Here is a 25,990-nt window from a genome sequence, read left to right as displayed (position 1 = left end):
GAATTGTCATATTTAATTGTTTCTAAAGAAAAGTAAGAGTTTGTTTTTTTTTTTCCTAAGCAAGAAAATTACTCAGAAAAAACTGAAAAGGAAAGAAAATTCAGTTAATGGGGTCAAGAATGGAAGACACCCCTGAACTCTGATTAGGCTTATAATAAATTATCTCCAGTTTTGTTACGTGACAACCCTCCATTCCCCTGGCAACTAGAAATTTCAGACACCGGGAAGATATTTTAAATACTGTGCGTTATGGTCTGTTTTTAACTTCATACACACATGCTTTCTCTTGCATGGGCATTCTATGACAAGAGATGAAGAACTGAAAAAAAATGACAAGTGAGATTTAAAAATGCTTCAGTGACTTGACTGAAAGAAATTTCTAGTTGTGTATTTTGGCTTCTTGTCCTAACTGCTTGGGAAGCCTTTTTTTATTTTCATTTATAGCATTACAGCATACTGCATTTTAACAGGTAGATCAAATCCTACCAAATCAGCTTTTATTGATATTCCAGACAAAAAGACTCCGACCTGCCAACGTTCAAGTTCATAACCTGTGTAAAATCCCCATCTTGCATCAACAGAATCGCTTAAGTACCTTTTAAATCTGCCTCTTAATTTAGTTGCCTATTTTTCAGCTGAACCCTTGGTTTTAAGAAGTAAATTAACTAAATAGTAAGGTATAAATCTGACAGTGTTCAGCTCTACCCTGTGACAGATTTATGCTCTGGCATCTTGCAGCCTCGTGCAGTTAGGAACAGGAGTTTTACAACATTGTGGAGGAAAGCTCCAGGCTTTTGAAGGGAACACACAGCAAGCCTCGCTTTAAACCCTGGAATGCTCCAAATTATGAGATTTAAAATATGACATCTTTATGTACAGAAAAGCTACCACATTATGGTTTTATTGGCACTCGTTTTGGACAACCTGCATAACTCACTGATGGCTTTGTGAGTAATGCAGTTATCCGAAGCTTATACTTACACAACCCTTGTAAGCACCCTTACAGCATTATATCTTTTCCAGATACATGCTTGCACACAAATCTCACATATCAGGGAAAAACAAGAACATTTTAAGGTGCTATTTGGTTATTTCTGCTACGTGGCAAAGAAAGAGAATAATTCATGTTCTGTGTGTAGTGTGCTACGGAAAACCACTTGAAAAAGGTCCCCAGGGGAGTGAAAAAAGCTCCTTCACAAAGCCCCATGCACACACCACACCAAAAGGAATACGACATCCAAGTCTTTTCCTGTGAATCACAGAGAGAAGCTAAGGTCCTGGTGCTGCGGGACAAGCAACTCCTTTCATTTAGGATTCCAATAGTGAGTAATTATCCTGCAGAGCCATTTTGATCACTACTGCTCCTTAAAAAGACAAAGGACAAAGAAACAACGTCTCCAAACCTAATTTTCCATAAAAATGGACAGCAAAGGATAAAACATACCATTTCCAGTTCTATCTTGACAGTATTTTGCTCTTTCAGAGAAGCACTTCCCAATACAAATTTACTCAATAGCCTTCATTACAACTGATACACTAGTATTTACTATAAAATATGTAGGCACACAAGCAGTATATATACATTTATATCAGAAGAGTCTGAACTCAAATTCCATCATAATAGATTGGATATGATATAGTAGCTAATCTTTCATATACTATTGAAAAGTTTTGAATCCATTTTTATAGAACTCACAGTTTGTGCTTTGCAGATTTTAGTAAATAAATTATGATATGGAGAACTTTTGATTAGGTAGAATCAAAGTGCTTTAAGTGTTTTAAGTGCTTCCTTTTGATAAACTACCTTGCAAACTAGAAATGATTAACTGAATTGTCAAGTTGCACATAAGAACCATAATCACCTCACTCTAACACTGTTAAATACATTTTACTAGTGTAATTTTATAAATAACATTATTACTTTTTTTAGGAGAGGGTCAGTAGCTTTAGATGACTTTTTAAACAGAAGTAAACCTATCAATTGAAAGAAACAGCCCCAAGAAATTCACAAGCAATAAGTTTTATTGGTAGCTAAAGTAATTAAGAGCTTAAAATGCTTCATCTTCTTGCTTTAGCAGCAAGTACAATCAGAATTGTTTTTACTTTGCTACTGAGGATGTCAACTTGCTCAAATAGAAGGAACAGTTTAAAAATTCCGTCTTCCAAAGAGAACTTTCTTGCCCATTGTCTTGGAGACTTGCAAATGTTAGCCAGAAGTAGAAACACTAGTTCCTAACTCACCTTTAGCCATTTCCTCTGAAAGACTCTGCACCTCCCCATCCTCCCAGAAATCAGCAGGCACACCCCCACTCCTTCCTGCCCTTAAGGTGGCCAATGGCTCTCCTTCCTGCTGGGCCACACAAGATGGGCAATGAGAACAACGAGGTTACTTGGCTGGGCTCTGCTCTCGCTGCCAGCAGGGGACTGCAGCCCCATTTTGCTCAGCCCCACGCAGAACTGGGACACATCCTTTGCTTCTGCACCATCTTACCTGTGGCATGGCTTTAACTATGCAAGGTGTCACTGTTCTGGAAGCTTTACTTTATTCCATATTATTTCTTACCATATTCCTATTAATTTAAATGTAATGGTTGTTTAACTTGTTTGGATACAGTATTTGTGAGGTGTTACCCACATTGCTGGCCTGTATGTGCAACACTAAGGAGAGAGCAACACTTGGGAACTGCATTGCCACTGGCAATCCAAGAGATCAGCTTTCTCCCTTGAGTGATGACTACTGTGTTGCATATGGTGCTGCAGAATGAGAAGGACTTTGAAAGGTTTCTCATTTGTAAAGTCTTGAATAGATGACTAATCAACCACTTTCCAAGTTTTTCTCCTGAAAATATTGCTTGTGACATCCAGGATATATTGAAGATGACTATTTTATGGTGGGTTGATTATGTGGTTAATCTACCAGTGAAGAGATTGCAATGAACTTTGAGAGAGATAAGAAAGCTGTTGTATCACAAGTATTGACCATGTAGCCTTTTTGCATTTTAAAATGTATAGGTGCACTGGGAAAGAAGGTGTTGAAACAAATGTACAAAAATGAAGCAGATTTTTAATTCATGGTACACTTACTATTTTTATGTGGTACTATGGCAACATGGTTATTCCAAGTAATTTATCATTAAACTCTTAGCCGCCTGTCATACCTTATTCTATTAATGAAACACAATAACTGAATTTTTAAATCAATAATTCTTAAAACAAAGCATAGACTATTTCATTGGAAAACGTAAGTTTCTAATTTTAAGAACATGAACATAAACAAAGAATAAGTTAGTATCATGGTCCACATTAGAAAGCTTTGCATGCAGTTAGAGCAAAAATGTTGATTTATTTTAAATGAGGTGTTTAGATTACATCTAACTTTACTTTATTTGCAAATGGGAATGTTAGAACATCAAAATGCTTGAGTTCACTACAAGGAATTGAATGTGGTTGTAAAAGCAGAGGTCGAGTTGAGAATGGTGCCACATTTTTGTCCATAAAAATCTATCTACCTTGCATTGAACATGCAAGATCTTAAACTTTCAGAATAAGGCAAATGGAAGTTCTCTGTGAATCACTGAAAGTACAAGCATTTCTTTTTTGTTTCTCCTAAGTCCTTTTCTCCCAGATGAAGAGATGTGTAATCAGCTTTTCTGGAAAACCTCATTTCCTTTATCAATCATATCTCATGTAAAGGTAACTCTCCTTTAAAGTACAGGTGACCTTACTCAGTCAGGCAATTCTCCTTACTTAAAGTACAGGCAGCTCATACTGCACTAGGATATCCATTATCCCAGCTTCCTGATAACTTACTTTTCATGCACCTAACCCCCCCAGTGTATTATTGCTCCTGAAATATCAGTCAGATTCTTCATGATCAAGACTAAAAGTGTTTGTTCAGAGTCCCCCTCCCCCTTGCTGGTACCCCTGTAACGAAGTGGACCCGCACCCCAGCAGTACCTCTGCATGGAGGTACAAATTAATGAGCTGCTAATGCCGGAGCAGCGCCAGATCCCAACTTCTGATTGGCTGCAATCTGGTCATTAAAGAGAGGTAATTAAAGCCAGATTGCACACACAATGCTAACAAACAAACAAAACAACCCCAAACCTGCTTTTCTCCTGCCACAAACGGCAAAACAACAATACTGACATAACGGCAGTGTTCAAAGGACAGTTGCAGCTCTGCAGCAGCACCTCAGTTAATGAGTGTATAGAAAAGAATTTATCTGAAGAAGAAGAAAGTGAAACTCAACAGCCTTTCAGGCACATGAAACCAGCTTGGAGAAAACTCTGAGACGGTGGCAGCTACTTAAGAAGAAAATTCAGCTGAAAATAAATGTACAAAGAGTTTGGTTCAAAATTTCAGCAATGTGTTTTCCCCTTGTCACTCATTGCTCAGATAGTGAATAGTGTTAAAAGCTAGAATGCAGATTTTTCCAACTATTTGTTATATGAGTGATCATGACCATATTTTATTGCTTAAGTTTTCTGGCAGTACCTGTAATTTCAGTCATGACGAACTAATACAACTTCTTTGAAATGTCATGTATGCTTCTCCATGGATTTAGTTAGAATTTAATATTTATATAGCCACTTTCAATGTCAGCAGATAGCTAAAATACAATGTTGAGTAAATATAAGCAGCAGTAACTAGAATATTATTAGCATAAGTAACAAATTAATTTCCATCAACCAAGCACATTCTTTTTTTCTTTTTTTTTTAGCTGATAGCTTATGATAAAAGACGTCTCCACTGAATTAAGCTCCTAACTAGCTTGCTCAATGAATGGGGCAACTCACCATGTTAAAATATCTGAAAGCAAACTTATTTTACAGAAAAATGAAGAATAAATACAGTAAGCTTTCAGACAAAGGATAGTTGTCAGGTTCTTAGTATGCAATGCAAAACTGTAATATTCTATGTAGTGCTTTAGCTTTCTAATAAGTCATTGTGATAAGGTTAACACTTCAACATAGAACAACATACAAATAGGAACACCCAAAGATGAAAATTACTTTGCTTATGTTGCTGTATTAGAATTTTATTTGCTAAAGGGTGAAAACAGATTTTCAAAATTCACAGTTAACTTAAAACAATAGTTTTAAACCTTTTATTCCTAGCCCTGGCTGCCTTCAGGAAGGAAAGAACATCTGGTTATTTAAGGAACACAATATGTTCACATTTTCTATGACTTTTGTTTCTAATTGGGTTTTTTAATTTTTTTTTTTTATTTGAACAACTCTAGTTAGAACTATGTTTTTTAATCACTTTATATTTTTTCAATGCCCTATCTCCATATCTCTACTTCTTAATTTTGCTGCCTTTGCTTTGAAAATTAACAGTGCTCAATGGTTTTGATAAGGAAAAAAACTGAAGAAAATGAGCCACTCATGGTGTATTAAATATGCAGACACACACCTTCAGTAAATGTTTTTGGATATACATAAAAGAACCTTCCCTTATTTTTTCCTTTTACATATACACAATTTTAATAGCCCATTCTTCCATAAGAAGCTCTACTGTTACATTCAGAAGGACTGTAAGTGCATAGAAGTTACTTTAATATAAATAATTGAGGCAATTATCTGTTCAAAGATTGGAAATGTGAAACAAATACTCTGCTAAGCAGGTTAACTTTATCACCCTATGCAAAGACAACAACACTGATTTGAGCTTTTCATTCCACATTTTCCTAAGAAGTGGAGCTAGCCAAATGCAGAAAAGGCTGAAATTCAATTATTCTGCATTGATCCATACTCCTGCCTGTAAAATTAGTATCTCTCAGGCCCCCTCTCAGACACAGGTGCATTAACTTGTTTTCAGCTATTACAGAGATGTGTATTTCTCTTCTGTGGCACTGAAAAATATCAGAGATGTGGTATCTAAAATGTTCTCTCAGCTGACAACTGGGGTTCTCAAAGTGAACAGGAGAGCTGCTGCAAGCATTAGGTTAATGGCAAGTACTAATTACTTTTCATATTAGTGTTAATACTGGATAATGCTAAGGCTTCTGGTAAGGTTTGATTCCACAAAAGGTCAGGAAATTGTATTTGTCCATCTTTAAGAAAAATATGCCACCCATCTTTTAAGTACAGCTTTCTTCTGACATTTAGGTAGTTCCCATTTAGGTGATGACTGCAGTGAAAAGAAGCAAACAAAATGTGACAGGTTCATCAAGCCAAAGTTTAGCTCTCCTGATAGACTACAAGACAAGGAAACAGAAAAAATAATAGATGTTTTTAGATGTACAAACCCAGGTTATCTCCAGAACTGGAAGTTACAGATGGAAAAGCTGTATCAGGTCCATCTTAACAACTCCACCATTTATGACAAGATTGTTCCTTAAGAACCTTTCAGTTTTATGCACCTACCCCCAACCTTTCTTAGTCCAAATACCCCACAACCTCCCCTCTGTAAGATGACTTGGTATTTTCCTAGCTGCAAAAATAATATGAAAGACAATACGTATTAGAAAACCTGCAAGAGGTAGATACCTGTTTGTTCCTGGACGTGACTTCTAAACTGCATTTCTTGTCCAGCTGAGATTTAAAGCTCCAAGGAGCAGAGAGCAAGCGTCTCTCAGATATTTGGAACAACACTAAACTTTCTTAGTATGTTCAACAAATAATGAAATAAGCCACTGGAGCATGCCATAGTCTCCCAGAGAAGAGTTCCCTGATTTCACATAGTAAAACCCAAGTGAAATCTTGGAAGAAATGCCATGCAGAGCAACTCAGCTCTGGATAAGGAGAGACAAAATTGCACTGCACCAGATGTAATTTCCTATTAGAAACCAGAAGCTTGTGATGGAGAAATGCACAGGAAAACATCAAAGAAGGAAGAAAAATAATTAAGCACTGAATTTGTTAATCACCACTTACAAGTTACACCACAGACTAAACTCTCTTTGTCATTTCTTCCCATCTCCTTTTATCTGCACAGGGAATAAGGGCAAACTGAATTATTTCTATGCATCTAGCAAAAAGAAAAAAACAACAACAACATAATTTTCCCACTTATTCTGGTATATAATCTGTGCACTGACTTTAGACTCCTACAGCACCCATGATGCCTTGTTGAGTCTTCCCTTTCATTCTATTTAATGAAAAATGTTGACAGACTTGGAAATGTTTGAGCATAGGTCTTACAAAACACCAAGACTTCTATTTCAGATATATGGAAAAAAGGGACTGAACAAACATATGCTTACAGACACATAAGTGAAACTTAGAAGTCATACCTAGGAAAAGGTACGAAACAGGTTCAAACAGGACTCAAGTCATAGCCTTGAAAATACATTTCTTTCTCAGACCTGGAGCTATTTGTTAGTTTTAGAAGGATCCTTTAGAACAGGTATTCCTTACTGCAAGAAGTCTTGATCTGTTTACGAAGCCTCAACACAAAGACCCAGCGTAAAATGAGAGGTGGCTGCAAGTCCCTTAGGCTCTTCATTCTCTGGAAATCAGAGCTTCTCAACCTTCAGAGTATTTCCCAAGCAGAAAAGTACAGCTCAGAAATGAGAAACAATTGCATTTTATCATATTTAAATTGACAAAGCAACTACCACTCTTTGCATCAGAGTTTCAAGTACTAATTCACCAGAGCAAAGGGAGAACTAAATGAAAGACATGGTAGAATTACAACCAGTATTTTTCTGAAAGGTATTCAAGGCCCACCTGAGAATGTTAATTAATAGGACACCAAGGCCTTATGCTCCTGACAACTTAATTCTGTTGGGGACAAGAGCATAAGGAGTGGAATAGTGATTAAGCCTCTTTGTGGGAAGTTGGTGGTTAATTTTGCCCCCCTTCAGCTGATGGGATATCTTGTATGCTGCCTAGCATGTTTCAAGAGGACAGCTGAATAATTAGTAATCACTTTATTGTTCAACATATCTCTTCAATAAATGACAGATTACATATTGAATTCAGATGGATAACTGAGCAAAATTTTCCTCCCTTTGTATCTTTCTTCTAAAAAATATTTCTATCTTCTTTTGCTAAGAAAGTACATAAATGATTTCACAGACTGCTGCCAAAATCTTAAGAAAGATTCCTGAGATCTAACGTTAGAAACTTTCTTATGCGCTTTACTGATGATACACTTTACTTCTCATCATGAAAGTAATCTTCATGCCTGAGAGGAATGAAGAAAGCAGTTATAAGGATGCAGATTTCTGCAAAAAACTGATACAGAAAAACAAAGAGACAATTTTTTTCTTAATCCATAAAAGTGTAAACACTGCTACAGAATGAAATTTAGCAGAAGGTAGTCAGAGTGCAGAAGTGATGAATTTTTTTGCTTTCAAAGATGTTGTGCACCAAGAAGATGAGGGAAATCAGACTTTACATTGGCAACCTACTAATGGGACATGTACAAAGACAGTTCACAAATTCTGCTCTCTGCCAGAGATCTGAGTAAGCAAAGATTACTGTGTACAGCTTCATCTCAAGCACTTAATCCACTATACAGTGGGCATCTCCTGTATATTATACCCACATATATACACATGACATTCTAAAACAGCAAGAGGTTTTCTTTTTTTTTAATAGGTGAGTATATCAGAAACTGTGTGCTAGTAATATGTGACATAAAATTCATGAATTTATACATTTTATTCATGTGAATCTTTACAGGCTGTAACATCAAACTCTTGTTTTTAATCTAAAACCATCACATAACCATTATATATAGGGCAGGGGTGGTGCATTAAGGATTAACAGTGATTAATCCCAGAAATCCCATGAAAAAGGTCTTTCAGATGAAATTGCATGATGCTTTCTATACAGCTTACTAGGTTTTATATAGTAACATCACTGCTTCCCTGAAAAGCATACTTTATCCTAAAAGTTTGTGCAGAATACCAAGCAAAGTTATTCTAAGGAGCAGAACTGCAGTTACCAGAGCTCCAGGATAACTTTAGCGAACTGTCCTTTAAAGTATCCTTTAAAGAGTAAAAGAACTTGTTTCTACTTTGTTTCCAACTCTTTCCTTCAGCTCTTTCGTCAGATAAGAAGACACTTGAAACTACCATTTAGTTTCCAGAATGTAGGTTGTTATTAACTTCATAGCATTTAGAAAATTTTATTACAGTGATTTATTCCTGAATTAACAGAGCGAGCATCTCACCTTTGGATCTCGGAGAAAAAGTGCTCTTAGGATAAGGGAGTGAACATCTCCAATAGGTGGATAATGCATCAGAAGTCCCAAACAGGTCTGATAATTACTTGAAATCACTAGCATTAAAATGAAAATTAAAAAAAAAGAGAGAGAGAAAGAGAGTATTACTGTCTTATTTTGCTATTCCAAAACAGTACTTTTTCCAGTGAATTTGTTACAGTTCAGATTTTGCTGTCTTTTCCCACATGGTCTCTCAGAACTCAAGCAGAGTAAAAGGTATTTTAGATACACATAATCAAGCTTCATGACTACACTTGGTCCAGTCTAATTAAGAACGGTTCTAAAACTATGACTTTATGTCACAGACATTACGTTAGCTCCAGATTCAGATGCCTCAATTCAGACCTCTGTAGCTGTGCACCTGAATCCTGCCCCACTCAGTGGAGCTCAGGACAATACCGCCAGCAGAGCTTGAAGAACTACTCCTATACCCCAAAATGGACATGGACTTTTCACACTCTCCTCCACAGACATCTAAATTTAAATATGATAATTTGCGTTTATGACTTTATCATAAGTCTGACGATTTTTTGCTGAAATATATTTTATGTTGTTCTTATATACAAATTTACATACACACACACACTCAGATACCTATGCATACATAAAATTATTCAACAACTTGTTTTCTTCTAAATCAGAAATGTCACAAAATGTTCAGGAAAAAGGGAAAAGACTAGATTTTAATTTCATAAATACTAAAAAAACATAGTACACCATTAACTTGCTTAGATTTTTTCACTTATTCAGAAAATTTTCAGCATGCTTTGTTGAAGTTTATAATTTTGTTCTAATCTGCTTTATTTTACCTAAATCTATGTAAGCATACTCTGTGGCTTTTTGCTTGTTGTTGTCATCTTCAGATTTTTTTTTCCTTCCCAAATCAATCTAATTATGAGTGCAATTATTAAAGACATCTTTTCAAGCAGGTCTATGTAAACTACTTCATTTCTTTTGCACCATCTAAATCCAGGCAATCCATCTGCCACAGCTGTCAAAGCAATGCCTGTTAATGATGCCTCCACTCTGCAAAGTAAAGACAGCCTCCAACAATAGTAATTGTAAATAAATTTCTAACAAACTTTACTCTTCTGAGAACTTTAGCTGTAGTAAGAAATACCTTTAATTAATCAGGGATATTGCAAATACAAAATTATTTTGAATCACTAAAAGGCAAAATAAAGGGCGGTTTTGCAGACAGAGAAATTTAAATGGTTTACTTTTTTTCTTTCATGCTAATAAGCCTCATATCCTCCTGCACCTTACCTCCCTCAACAAGAGGATTATGGGGAAAAGATGCAGGACTGGGCAAAATGAATAATTATAATCTGTGTAAGGAACCACTTTATCATCTTCATTTCCGTTGCTGATCCGACAGCTTGTAATTTCATACATCTGCTTTCATTTGTAAAGCACTCACTTATCCTACTCATTCTTTATCTGTTCTGCCTGTTCTTTTTCCTACCCTTTGTTTTTCTTGTTCATATTCAGGTACCTGCTTTTTCTTCTTGAAGTCACAATGCTGGCATAATGAACACAATACAATGGCCTCCGTCAGAGTTCTTTCAGAGTGTAATACGAGCACCACACAGAACATACCCAATCAAACTCTCATACGTAAATCAAATTTAAGATACTGAACTGCAGTTGTGATCATGATGCCTTTTTACCAAAGCAAATAAAAACAGTGAATATTGATATTAAATGCTAAATAGTTTTATAAATGATAGACAGTAACACCGATGTGTTTCTCTTTTGAACAAATAAGTATGTGTTCTATTCTGCAATGTAAAATGCCTTAAAAATATCCTTTATTTTTCCTGGAAGAGTTCTTTGCTGTCTCACAGATAAAGAGAAAACTAAGTATTAAAAAAACTAATTTATTTTAATTGTGCAGACTTGACCCCTGACAAAAAAACTCCTTATCATCCAGAAAGTTAAAAAAATTCCAGCACTATAAATGAAAGACCTGCTAACTTTTATATAGGGTTTTTTTTTAATCTTCAGAGTTTCCCCTATATATTTAAACTGAAAGAGGGTAGATTTAGATTGGACATAAGGAAGAAATTCTTTACTGTGAGGGTGGTGAGGCACTGGAACAGGTTGCCCACAGATTTTGTGGATGCCCCTGGAAGTGTGCCAGGTCAGGTTGGATAGGGCTTTGAGCAACCTGGTCTAGTGGAATATGTGTCTGCCCATGTCAGGGGATTGGTCTAGATGATCCTTGAAGGCCTCTTCCAAATCAAACCATTCTATGATTCTTGTGTCTTCAGGACAAAATGTATAATATTATGCAACAGAGTGGCAATTTTCTTAAAAATTATAGAGAAATAGCAGTAAAACAAAGCTGAAGATACTTATTGGTGTTAAAAGGATTTCTAAAAATCATCTGTTGGATGAAGTTTCTAGAAGGAGATTCTGTGAAATACAAATTTATCCAGTCTCAGCAGTAGCTGGTGTGTCCAGCTGCCTTGTAAAAAGCTTGGTGGGTCTTCAGCTGTGATTTTCCTTCTCTCATTGACTTAGTGAGAGTCACATCTGGATCCAACTTCTATTGCGAACCACAAGTTCTCACTTCCCCAAAGAAGAATGCTACTGGCATTTCTCAGGAAAGGAGGAGAGAAACTCCTCTCCATAGAGAAGACAATCTTACTGTCCTTTTATTAATATTGTAATTCAGGGCCCAAAGGAACATCAAAACTGCCTTCTCCCTTCTGCTTTAGAAGAGACTGACCTTTCTCTGTTGGCCCAAAAACCACCCCTGGATACAAGCAGCAGTAATGTGGTGGAAAACCTGAACATCCACTGCACTGTCCTCAACAAAGTCCAAATTTTCTGATGCATGTAATTTCTTAAAAGCTTAGTATTTAATGTCACTGATCCTGTATCCAGATTACTTTGTAACCCTGGAAAGGTGGGACTACTCCCCCCTGCTGCTTTACATGTGGCCACGTTCTCCTTAGCAGGCCCTAAATTGAGTTAAACATAGACAAATGAACATCTTGCACTATAACAAAAATAACTAATTGGTTCCCCTAAGAAGAAGCTATGGCTCCTTTATTTCTCTCAAAATATTCATAGCACTTTTAGAGATGAAAAACTAAATTTTAACAATGACCATAACCTAATCTTCAAGTGGAAACAAGATAAAAATACACTTATTCTAATACTGTTCAGTCAAAATTAGCTCCTGCTGCAATAATGGCAAGAATTTACTATCCAAAATATAAACAGGTCTTCCAGGTTTGTTCGTTCTTGTCCTTCTGGGAAGGAAGTAGATAAAATAATCTATTTTTGCATCACATCCTTCCCTCCATTCTGATTTCATCAACAACTGCATGCATATTCACACTGGTGAAACAGAAGCAAATATTCATGCTTCTGATTTGACAGATTAAAAAAAAAAAGTATTCCAAGAATTTTTCCAAAGAAACACAAGAAATAATTTATTAGAATTTACAGCTACACTGGTACACAACCCTATGCTTGGCTTATCACTTCACAAAGAAAGATCTGCTTGGATACAGATGTAAAACTGAACAGAGCAGTTTACAGAACGGCTGTGTACATGATTATGTATCTGTAATCTCTAAAATATATATACAGTAATCTGATAATCTAAATGTTCCCTTCTCCTTGAATTATATATTGTTTGAGCAACAGAGGATTTCAGAACTAAAATAAAAATGAGAAATACAGCAGAAATAATACTTTCTTAAAATCACGTCCTTGAGAACATCATAATACAGCACAGAAAAAAAATTTCATCAATTCTCAAACCAGCAACTTTCACCCATCCCCAAATGTATTGTTATAAAAGAATCAGCACAATTTCTAAACTTTCAAATGCTTTGAGTACTGTATTATTATAATTGCTTATATTTGACATTTTTATAACATAATATCTTAGGAGCTTTATTATTGTTCTTATTGTTTCAAAGTTTCTAAACTAAAAATTTCCCGATGGTTTATTTAAATTAAAGATGATTATCACCATTGGATGTTTTGAGCTTACATTTCCTTTCACCAAATAAAGAGAAGCTTTTATAAACTTATTTTACTTGAAAATCTTTTTAAAATTACTACAACTTTGAACACTGCTCAAAGCTCAAATATTATCAGCAATAAAAAAAAAGGAAAAATGGAAAATTTTTCTTTTACAGATTTATAACAAAAGCTTTTTTATGAAATCAAGAACTGTGGAAATTGTTATGGTTTGAGTTTGATGTTGGAAAAATATATTCAACTTTACAGTATTTATGACTTACTTTGCTTCCCCATTCTATTATGCTTAGAGTAACTAACTAGGTCCATCTGTAGAACAAGAAGTTACTTATTATAGAAACAGTCAAAAAATGAAGTATTAGCTGTCCTGACGAGATGACTTTGCCTCTCATTCGGGCAAACGTACTACACAGCAAAGCTATTTACTACTCTATTTACTAAGCTTGGGAAGTTCAGAGAAAAGAGGGAGACTGATTTCATACAAAAGCCTGGAACATATTTTTAGCTCACATTTTAGTTAACTCATACTGATACTTGTATTTCTGCACCACAAATCAAAAGAAAACAAAGCCAGAACAACTTTCCCTCCCCAGGAAGAGAGAAGCTTTTTACAAGCCCAGTTCTAACATGTTTTTTTTTTTTTGTAAAGGTAAGCAACGGCACAAAATAAAATACTGATGCTAAGAAACTTTCTTACATACCTCTTCAGTACATATCTCTACCAAAAATTTTAAGATTACTTCAGTTCACTGTGTATAAATAACCAAGATTTGGATTGCAAAACATAATGACCTGGAACCAGATCATCCTGAAACATCAGCATTAATTTTGAAATCTCTGACCAAAATTAAATGTCCACTTCTTTGGGAGGAACGAAAGGTAGCTCTAAATTCTGCATTTTTATTAAAAAGTAATTAAAAAACACATGAAGGCAGGCAGTGGAACGACATGTACATGTAAAGTACCACGTTATATTTTCAAGACTGGGCCCTAAAATAGGATCCACAGATGTTGAAAACTTCCTATGTCCTAGAATACAAAATTGTGTCAAATGTGTGACTTTGTTATAACCTAAAGCTTACAGATGGTATATACTTAACTCTGAATAACTTGCTATAGAATTCATATACTTAAAGACAGCCCCATACATCTTGCTGCGAAATGCATACTTTGTTGCATCAGTTGCATACAGAATTTTTTGCAGAATATGATAGGACAGCAGTAAATGCCTCAATTAATCATTATGTATCTTTATCCTCCCATTTACAATTATATAAGCTAAAAACATTTTCTTGATTGCTTTTTTCCCCCAACTTAATATTATTGGTCACCACTAAATTATAAGAATTCACCTGTGCACAAATTTCAGGTGTACTGAACCAAAATAAAATAAATTATAATTTTTTTAAGATGCTACTCTTGCACACAATAAACATATTCAGTAATTGATACTCATCTTTGCATTTCCTTCAAGATATCTCTTCGAAAATTGTGAGTCATTGTCTTGTGCATTTTCTCCTTTCTCACAGGGGAACAGCATAAAAATATTTCAAGTATCACAGGGAAGCTTTACTCAATTCGTGAGCTTGGTCGGAAGGTGGAGCTCTATACTTGCCTGTATCACTTGGAGCACATAAAATCTGCAACTCCATGTGAAAACACAGAACTACTCACAAAACAAACCTGCATTTAACTCCAAGATACAATTTGTTTCATAAATACGGCAGGCCATGTCTGATAATAAATAGCTCCTCTCCTAGTATTTGGAACGATTTTCAATATGTTAAGAAAGTCACAATGAAATTTAGCATGTTTAAGGTCTCTCTTTCAAGGAATAGGTTTGCATTCTTTAAAAAAAAATTGTAAGATAGCTGATACTTACAGGCATCTCTGATATACAACAACATGGCTACAAAAATGTAGTCAACTAAATTCAGGGTGATACTGTCAGCAAATAGAGCATCCCAGACAACCAGAAGATCCTGAAGTGGGAATTCACGTCCAAACAGGAGCCTTACCCATCGCCTGAAAAAAAGGGAAAAGTTATGATTTGTATTTCTCCATTTTAGCAAGTATGGTAAAGTCAGGATTATATCCCAGGATCAACTACAGTCCTAAACATTTTACCAGAAAATTTTGCAAAGCATCAAGAGCTGTGATAACGACTTGGCCAATTGTATTTGTGAAAATGTTACTGCATCTACATCAAAGAAATTATACATTACAGACTGTAGAAGCTTCACTGACTAATATTATTATGTGGGTGACCCTCAAAGGACAAAATATATCAATCCCATATACCACATTTTTGAGGATTTAGTGTGATAGTGACCTAAGATGAAACAGAGAAAATATTATGCAAAAATGGCCTGGAACAGCAAAAACAGGAGGGTGAAGTCAGTAGTTTATGAGAAGCCCTGAAAAGCCCAGTCAAGTGAAAGCCAGTTCAGAAGCAGATGCCGAACAGCAACTAAAATGGACCAGGTCACAGTTACTGCACAGGGGCTTTCTCCCTGTTATGGATGAAAGTGTCTGAAGCTCCATGTAAAATATGCTATGGATGCTATTTTCATTAAATCTAATTTAAATCTTTACAGATTTAGTGATAATCTGCATGTAGACTATACTGTTAATTCCTGTTCGTTTCTGTGTCCTTTTCATACCTAGCAAAATGTGAAAATTTGTCATATTAAATGCAGTATTTGCTTGAGGCTGGAAACTTGAGATGCAGTAGAAGAAAATTGTTTCTCTAGATTTCTCATTTCTAGTTCTGACTCTTACACTGATTCACTTGGTGACCTCAGGAAAGGCACTTCTCTTCCCTATTCCAGAACAGACCCAATAGCTTTGTATCTTTTTAGGTAGGATTATCTAAGGTCACATTTGAACGAGCTAAAGAATAGTTAGTAACATTAATCCTGAAATAGTTATTACGAAATGGACTTAAAAATAATGAATTACATTTTTAGCTGGGATATGCAAATAGCTACGCATGTGGAATCTGTTTATTCAGTGGCAAGAAAAGATTGATTGCAAATTTCTGCTAAGCAAATTAAGTCATTCTTTAAAACTCACAAAAATTTCTAAAAAGGCAACTAGAAATTTCTTGTTCAGGATTAGTTTCACTCGTAAGAATTCACGTTTAACCACTTTTGTTCCAGAACTCATTGTTCGTTTAAGGCATCTGGGGTTTTGTTTTTGCTTTTTTTCTTCTGATTACAGTAATAAAGAAAATACTGGACAAATGAATTCCAGCATGCCAGTCTAGCACAAGCTTTGAAGATAGTAAGAATCTGTACAAAAAGGCAGTCTCTTATAAAAGAAATTCAAAGGGACAGTTGTGAGTCAAGGTTTTGTTCACTAAACTTTTACCCATGCCACTGGAACCATATGTACAATCCACAAAAATATCCATGTACAGATTTAGAGATCACTACATAGAATCTTTTCCTTGCAAGAAATGTTCCTTTTTAAAAGTGAAAACACATGATTTCAAAGACAGCATCATCTCACTCTCATATCAAACATTTATGTTCTAAGGTCTTGTAACTTTTTATGTTAGTACAGGAATTACAAAGTCCCAGTATTAGGTACAACAAAACAAAAACTCTGTATTTCCCTCTCTGATCAAACCCCTTTCCTATGAAGACTTATTTTGAGACCTCAGAAAAAGAATCAGAATTGTTAGATAAAAGCAAGGCTTATCTAGTGCATTTAATACCATGCCTATTTGACCTAAGGGATTTCGCCATAGAGTGGCACATTACCCTGCAGTGCCTAGCCTACAGGATACTATTGTCCTGTGGTGACACAAACATTACCCAAACTCTGTGTGAAGCCCATTACCTGCATTAGCAACTCCTCCCACCTGTAAAACCACAACTTTCAAGTTACACAAACTGTTAGACAAGAAATCTCAACAAAGCTTGAAGCATTTGAGCTGACTTTGCTTGTAACTACCCAAGTCTCATTCAAAAGCCTTACTAAGACTCTAATACACTTCAACAGAAAAAATACCCCATGGTGTAATGGGATTTATTAGTCCTTTATTAGAAATCTCTTTTGCTTCTTTACTACTTCATTATGCAGCGTTAATCGTTTGTAGATGCAGGTTTATTCTGCTCAAGCAGAAGTCATTCCTTTTTTTTCTCCTGCTTTTATATTTTCTCCTGGGAAAATTAAATCTCATTCCCCAGAGGTATCACGTTTCACAGATGTAGACAGCTGAAGAACAACTGGACTTCCTTTTGCAACCATAATATTGCCGTTAATTATTTGAACCTTCCTGTCTTAAAAGGAGTAAGCAATTTATACTGTTGCAAATGCATATTTACTAACTGCTCTCTTGTTTTTTTCAGCAATGTTTAGCTCACAGCATCTATAAACCGAGGGCCCTATTGCCTATGAACCATGCTGCCATATGGCAGGACTTCACTCAGCTTTTATATTCATAAAAAAAGATCTAAATTCTTTAACTAAGTGTCCACACTGAAAAGCTGTCTTTCAAACTAACACATTTTTATTGCTTTTACAAATATTTGCAGAGAATTAAGACACCCTTAATAATTGCCTTGGATATGATAAACCTTTTTGTTTCTCACACCCCCCCCCTCCATTTTGGTTGTTTATTTTTTTTTTTTTTGAGATGGCTGTCTGTGTTTTAATTATTGTTCTGTCCTGTTAATCTTGCCTTACATCTGTTACACCTGCAGACTGTGAGACTCACAATAGTATACCTTTTATCACATGCGGTAATACAATAATTCATATTTTACCAGGCACACTTAGCAATTAAAATCTACAAAAAATCCCCCAGATTCTTTAAAGCCATAATACACTAAGGTACTACTACCTACATTGTAGAATATGTAACCGTATCTTCCACTTATGATTCCTATGATTCCTATGTAATTAAACCAATATTCTCAAGAGATCGGTAATTACTAGCAATAGATAACGATTCATTAATGACCTTACAATATAGGGAAAGCAGGAGAAAACTCAGCATTAGTAAAGCCATTAAATAAGGCAATGATCCAGTTTTACCAGTTTTAACTAACACCACAACCATTTTGACTGAGATTTACAGGACAATTCCCCACGCATCAAAATTTAAACTTATGTTATGTGTTCCATATATTTAGCTGCTTATCTTCTCAGTCTTCTTGGAAGGCAGAGAATTCTTTTAAAAAAAATTAAATAAGCCCAAGAAATGGTTACAAATGAGGCAAAACAAATAGTTTAGGAATGTTTATGAGGCCAAAACAACAATGAAATCAGAAAGAATAAGAAAAACTGTAACAACAGGAAAAGGGAAAGCATCACTCTGAAGCTAAATGACTTGATCTAGGACTTAAAACTTGACAACAAGGTGCCTAAAAAATTCTACTGTTAAGAGCATGTTTTCAGTCATTTATACATTTGCTAAACTCAATGTTCAGTACATTTCCACTCCAAGCATCTGCTCAAGGCTTGATTTTTTTCATTCATTGATACTATTCATTAGAAAAAGGCTAAAAAAATTCTGCTCGTGCTTAACTTAGTTTTTTCTGCAAGTATTTCACTAAGGTCTAGAATCAAAACAACAAGGTCTCTGGTATTTTCCTTTTTACTGTGCATACAAAAAAAAGAGAAGCCCAAATTTGGTAATTCCTTGTTTGACCTAAACACAGCAGAGTGAAGATTTCCACAGAGCATGTTCTGTTTCTTCTAGACTCTTGCCACCAGCCCAAAAATGCATCTGCCACCCCATGCTTCATCCCAGCTACACTATTCTTCCTGCATGGGAAATGGTAGAAGTGTATATCATCCCCTGCAACGGCTACTGTCACTTAGGGGATGTGGTGGCAGAAGATGCTGTCGTTTCCAATGCTTGCAAGACTAGTCGAGGTCTTTCAGAGAAAGGATGGTCAGTAGGATTTTGCAGGATGTAATTTCATTTTCAATGCAAATCTCACTGCCTTTTTTTTCTAATAAGAAAATTATTTAAATGGACTGTAAGTATTGAAAAGAACACCATCTTATCAAAACTAAGCACTCGGAAGCTGAGAAATGCCAAAATTAACATCAGTTGTTTACTAACTGAGAAAATGATATGTAAGCTCTGTCTCTTTAAACTCTGTCATGAATTATGTTCAAGCAAACATTTGTAGCCAGTGCAATTTACTATGTAAAGTCATGGTCAATAATTTAGGAGAAAGGGTAGACAGACTTGAGCTGTGATCTGCTTGTTCAAAAATAAGATATGGAAAAAGGATGAGGAGTGACATTTGTATAACACTTTCAAAAGAGCTTAAAATTATACAGAAGATGAAGACTTTAGTGGTTCAATGCCAGCCAGTAAGCACTATGCTGGGCAGACTTGACGCCTGCACTATGATTTCAGGCTGTTTCTAACCTATGGACACGAGTGGGCTGCAGATGAGGAAGGCTGAGTACCTCCTCCAGGAGGTAACATGGGGGCTACTGCTCCTACAGCACCGCTCACCAGCACTTGCATGCAAGAGAAGGAAAGACACAGCAAAAGCACCCTCAAAAGAAGACATTTGATTCCAGAAACTCTCACAGATTTGAGAGTTGCAAGAGGCAGTCAGAGGGGAGATAGGCAAGTTCAATCAGAGGATGTTACTTTCTTTTAGTGACACAAAGGACACGAAGGAGACCAATCAAGACAAGCCTCAGCAACATTCCAGCTTAGACCTGTTACACAGCCCATTTCTCCAGTGCTCCATCTCCTTCCTTAAAAAATCTCATTTTTATTAAAACTTCCATGGCTTTATATGGTTTAGGATTTTGTACTGAATGTCCTTAAGAGATTAATAAAACCTTCAAATGATACAAGACAGAGAAGGAAACATGCCGGAAGTATAATCACAACCTGTTCTTTCAGCTCCTCTTCTATAAGGCTTTTGTGGAAGGGCAGTACTGCTTATGGTGCATGAGAAACTCTTAATGATCACAGATGAGAAGAAAAGCAAAACAGCTAAGTGTCACAACTAACAAAATGGCATTTCTAAGATAAACAAAACCTTATTAAAATCCAATATTTTGTCGGAACAGAAAAAAGCCTGTGAAACCCCTATAAAGTCAAAAAAACTGGTTTAAGAAGTTATGTGGGAAGCTCACCAGACTTTCAGGGATTTACAGAGACTTCTAATGTGTTCGATTTAAACACTGAGAATTTTACACACGGCATACCCTCATATGCACACTACCCATAAATGATGTACAGTGTGATATTGTTACAGCATATGCTCCATTTTTTGCCTTAATCTACTTAACTTGTGAAGGGAATGAAAACAGACATCTTGCTAGAAGATGTGTTTACTTCAACCATAAATTCAAATGTTAATTCTGGATTTATTAGATAAAATTATGTGGCCTTTGTCATTTGAGAAGGCAGACAAGATGATCAGATTTTCCTTAGGCTGTAAAACATTTAAATATTATACATTTCTCCCACATTGTCTCCAGCAGTGTATGCTGATTGTAAAAAAGTGTGTGTGATAAGGAGGGAGAAAGTATGTGCCAGCATCTAACACATCATCCAGCTTCTCTTTAGACTGAGAGATAATAGTGAGTATATAAAAAGATTCTTCTTATGGGTGTCTGCCTTATCTGTTTAAGTAATTTCAGACTTGTATATGGAATACTGTTCTGCTAGAGAATGACATACATGCTTTAATGTGTCTAAGTGGGATTGTCCTGTTCGGGACTCCCATAAAGGTTGTTCACTTCACCCAGCTTCTCCTGTACTAGCTGCGTGAAGATTTGGTGGATCATTGCACCAAATACAGGAATCAGGGCCTTGCTGTTGGGTGGATACATGGTTGGTTATCAGTTTTCCCTTTTCTGTTTCAAATTCAGTTTGGCTTGTGGTCACATCTGTACAGTTTTAAGTTTTACACAGTTATATTAAAAACTCCTCAACCTTAAAAACTGTGATATCCACGATCTTTCTGCTCCAGCTTAGACACTGGAGTCTTAATACAAAGGTAAAAATTACAGTGTTTGAAAACAATTCAAATAAAAAAGAAACTAGACATTTACATTACAGATTATATGGGTTTCAAATCTACCATACGTTTTCCTGTCAGAAAAGAAGCATTTAAAATTAAAGAATAATGATAATAAACACTCATTTATTAATATAAATCTACTCAAATTTAGGCTAAGTGATGAACAAGAATATCGTACATAGTTTACTTTGTTGCCTTCCTTCCACTTGGGAAAAAGGTTTTGATTTCTCTATTGGCATTTCCTCCTACTGTACATATCCTGAACTTTTTTATAGTAATTACCTGATCAAACACAGACTAGCATATCTCTTTAAAAGAAATACCTTGAATTTCATTTTTACTAAAAAGGGACACAAGCATCTAGTTCTTATGTGGATTATTTACTTTCCCATTTGATTTCTTTCAGATTGCTGGCAAAGATTACTCAGTTTTGCATTGTGTTTTGGGAAAATTCTATGCATTACCTTATTAATGAAGGTTTTGCTTTCTAAAAAATGAATTCCTAATAATTACTTTTCCTTCTCAATGTAATTTACCCTTCTCTGCAAAAGCACTTACTGCAGTTTTAAGCCAGACCAATTCTAATATATTCACTTGCAGAAATGCACGTAAGGAAAAAACTAAACTCCTATGTCACTCCTATCCTCAAAAAGGTTAAGAAGCATCCAAGGAACTACAGGCCTGTCAGCCTCACCTTGATCTCTGGAAAGATGACGAAGTAGCTAATTCTGGAAACCATTTCCAGGCACACGAAACACAAGAAAATCACAAGGAGTGGTCAGCAACCGGCTTTTCTGTAACACTACAAATTTCAAAAACAGAGCTAGGAACTTGAATCTGTTTAGAAGAGAAAACAGAAAGCCATTTCCTAAGTTTCCAGCAGGAGAGATGGGAGAAACTGGACCTTTAGGTGGAAATGTATATATTTACAATGTTCAGTTTCTTCTTCATTCCTCCTAAACACTACAAGTTAAAATGCTTCAATTTTAGTATTTCAGATACACAGCACTTTATAAAGGCTGAGTAATTAACAGCTATTCATGCACTGCATTGACACTGCCAGCCTGTGTTTGCAGCAAATACAACAGTAACAATTTACAGACCATTCGTCAGTGTGAAGGGGGGATAAAAATGTTGTACTCCAGTAGTTACCTACAGGAAGAATGATCACAATAAAATAGCTAACATACTTTCAGCCACTGCTGATTTTTATAAAGGACAGAAGTTCTAGACATGGTCATGATTTTTTAACAAGGTGGGTCCAGTTGACAACAAATATCACAGATCAAAGCCAAGGCACACATTTTTTCACTTTGGCCAACATACAGATGTTACAACATGAAGGATTTAGCTGCTACACTGTGACTTATTTAGCAGTTATCTGGGCTAAACTGTGCCTTGATTCAAAGTAAAAAGACTGAAGAATATTGCTGTGTTTCTGCAAAACAACTATATTTAAACAGCTCAGGCAATGTTCAGATTTAAAGAGTAAAGTTCAGCCTGATAAAATCATGGTGACAAACCAGAATGAAGAGAGGGGAGTGTGACATTACACTGGATAAAAAACCCTTTGAAGCCAATGATAAACACTCCTTAAGTACACGGAGTATGAGACTTCATCCCATCTTCCTCTTCACACTCTGTAAAACCCAAATATAATGACCGATGTCTGCACTTGTAAGAGAAAAATATAGGAACCTGAAGTTGTGCCTACTGAATTACTACTGTTCTTTGCCTCTGTGCAATTAAAACCTACAGTCCTAAATACTGATGATGCATGTGCATTTTGTTTTGAAAATCACTGCCGAGTAGCAAAAACATTTTCTTTTTTTTAACAAAAATAATTACAGGTGAATGATTTTAAACACTGTTTGCTGCAATAAACCTATTGAAACAAAAGAGGCACTTCTAAATTAGTGAAGTTCCTACTGATATCAGCTATTAGCAATTAGGAACTCCACCCCCCCCCCCCAACTTTTCCATCTTTAAACAGAAATGATTAAATTTGGTTTTAAAGTGGAGAAATTATATTAGAAAAACAACTCTCAGTGTTGCAATTAAGCACAGTTCTTAAGATGATAAAAATAAATTTGCTAATAGCTTTATCCATTGATTCAAGATGTACGCAGTAGGTTTAAAAAATATGATCCTTTTGTAAAATTTCTCTTTAAAAGAGGAGTTTATAATATTTTATTGTTCCATATTGTCAAATCTTGTATAGTGTTAGTACATTTTTCTGTAGAATCCACATGGGCAAGACTTAATCAAAAAGACGTGTTTTAAAATAAAAAGAAGAGAGATAATTTTTTTAATAGCTCCAAAGTAAACAAATAAGCACTGATAAAATATTATAAAGTTTATAATCTATCTTTGAGACTTCCCCATTATAATTAAATAAAATGTCTTTTCTGTCCATAGAAAATTGAAATCTACAATTGAACCATCTTTCTATTACCCTGTAGTGAAATGTAAAACCAAATGAACTATTTTTTTTCTGGTATGCCAACTAAAGTATTTAAAAAAATTTCAGGAGATTTAACTTCTTTTAAATTCTTCAGAAGCTATCTGCCTATGTCCAGCAATGGAACTGCTACACTTTGCATTCAAACTAACAAGACAACATGTCTGTTGTCAATGTACAACCATCTTACCAATCCATGTTAGTCTTTTTTACCTCTCTAACCCTGCTTCTCCATCACAGGCATTTTTTGGTGTAACAGAAAATTCAGCTGATAACAAAGACATTTTTAGGTTTTCATGGATAACCTCTTTTTAATAATTGGTCTGTAGCAAGTCAAACTTATAGGAACCTGCTATCAGACGAGACCAAGCTGCATGGGATCAATGAAGCTTTTAAATGCACCCATAATTGCTTGTCAGTATTATCAGTTTATTAATTTTTTTTTTTTTGTGTTTTTATCACACATGTTTTAACATATTGGGAGACCAAATATTAGTAGAATTATATGTGAAAGACTCTTTTATGTATTGTTAGTTTGATTTTTACCATGTTTATTTTGTCATTTTACTGGGGAAAGAAAGGTGTGGGAAAAGTTTGTAATATTTTTCTTATGGGTGTAGAACTTTGTCTCAATCAAATGGGAACCAGTGAATCCAACCAAATTTAGCCTGGGAGCTAGTACAAGGATGAGTACTTGGAATCATACAAATTAAGGAATATGTATTAACCTTCCCAATTCTGCCTCAGAAGGCTTTAGGTTTATGATAATCTGGCTACATTTGTCAGAGATATTAACCAGTCAACTAAATAATCTTTATGAAAGAAAATGTCATATGGGGAGTTGTTGAGTTCCCCATCCTAGACCAGAAGGAGGGACAGCCATGGACTGTAAACAGGACATGGATAGAATACCAGCTCCCATGTAACTCTACCAGGAACCATTTATGGAACCTAAATACTACACTGTGAAACGCCACTTTTATTCCACAGAGTACGGGCTTTGGTGGAAGGATGTGTTTGCATGGAAACTTTTTTTTGGTTTTGCATGAGACCTTTTTACTCATAGATAGCCTAGTTGAAGGTAGGAGTATTCACTCTAATTTTTTGTATTTGTGATAGCATTAAGAGAAGATTTTAACACCCTAATCATACCCTATGATTATTCTCCTGATGCCTACTCTTGTATTTTCATTTTGGTAATCACATTGTAGTTGACAGTGATTGGTACTATCCCACTTCTTTCTCTTCTTCCTTCTTTGCTTCTGTCTGCTACGTGAAAATCACCACTGTAGGAGAAGATTTGGAGTGAGCAGCAAACAGAGTGTTTGACCCATGGGGTGGTGTGAGAGACTGCAATGTGGATGGTTAATGACTCAAGCAATTGCCCATTTGGAAAAGCTACAGGGGCTTCACTGAGGCTGTGTTTGCACCCCACCACCGACGGGCAAGAGGAGAGGTTTGGGTGTGTGTGGTGGGAAACATCTGCATAAGAACAGCCCGGGTGCACCCACCACCAGAGGATGGCCACAACAAACTGACCTTTGTTTGGCAACAAGCTGGGTTTGAGCTAGATAAGGGAAAAGGCCAGTAAGAAGCAGGTCCTGCTGAGGTGGGATAATGCTTTTTATCATGCCAGTGTCCTCCCTTACACAGCTGGGCCAGGTGTAAATCTCCCCTCCCAGGGAAGGTCTCAGGACACTCGTGTTCACACCTGGGCCTGAAGGTGCTCATCCCTTCCTGTGGGGCAGAACTGGCTCAACTGCGCTGGCGTGAGAGGCAGCTGTCATGGCTTAGAGGGTGTCATAACCCATCAAAGACCCCAAAGCGCCCCCAGATTCATTTTTAGGGCCTTCCACCAGACCACTGCACCTGATCCCCGGTGTTGGAACAGACAGTGTAAAACTCCCCCCAGGGCAGGTACCTGGATGTTCCCACCTGAACATATTGAACCCACTGAAATCTATGTTTTGTGGGATTTCCCCACCCCTGATGGATCAAGGCTGCGACCATCACCTAGACCAACAGGATGCTGGATCCATGGGTGGCAACGTCTTTTCTCCACTATCTACTCTTATCCTTTCTCAATCTTTTCCTCATATATTTTCTTAAGTGATATCTATATACTTTTATATAGATGAAAAGTATAAGATAATTTCTATGGATAATAACAAAAACATCTACATATCTCCTTTCCATTGTGACAAACTTGTTCTAAAATAAACCTGCATCATATATATATATATATATCTATATATCTATATATATATATCCCAGTCATTCAGTGTTGCTTCACTCTAATCTGCCCCAAGGGATCTATTACCAGGAA

The 25,990-nt window shown here is 35.9% G+C and overlaps 1 protein-coding gene across 9 annotated transcripts in view; it reads right to left on the bottom strand.

Annotated features, from left to right (window-relative positions):
- Positions 1-25,990, bottom strand: part of TBC1D5 (TBC1 domain family member 5) — a 317,984-nt gene that overhangs the window by 65,560 nt on the left and 226,434 nt on the right. For all 9 annotated transcript variants that reach the window (XM_048302259.1, XM_048302268.1, XM_048302273.1 and 6 more), the window contains 2 exons: positions 15,068-15,210; positions 9,130-9,236 (listed from right to left, as the gene is read on the bottom strand). In XM_048302259.1, coding sequence (XP_048158216.1) covers positions 9,130-9,236; positions 15,068-15,210 — 250 coding nt within the window. The remainder of the gene's footprint in view (positions 1-9,129; positions 9,237-15,067; positions 15,211-25,990) is intronic.

This window comes from Corvus hawaiiensis, chromosome 1 (genome assembly GCF_020740725.1).
Source record: "Corvus hawaiiensis isolate bCorHaw1 chromosome 1, bCorHaw1.pri.cur, whole genome shotgun sequence".
Classification (NCBI taxonomy): Eukaryota; Metazoa; Chordata; class Aves; order Passeriformes; family Corvidae; genus Corvus; species Corvus hawaiiensis.
The sequence above is the reverse complement of the archived record's forward strand: the minus strand, read 5'-3'. Positions and strand labels throughout refer to the sequence as shown.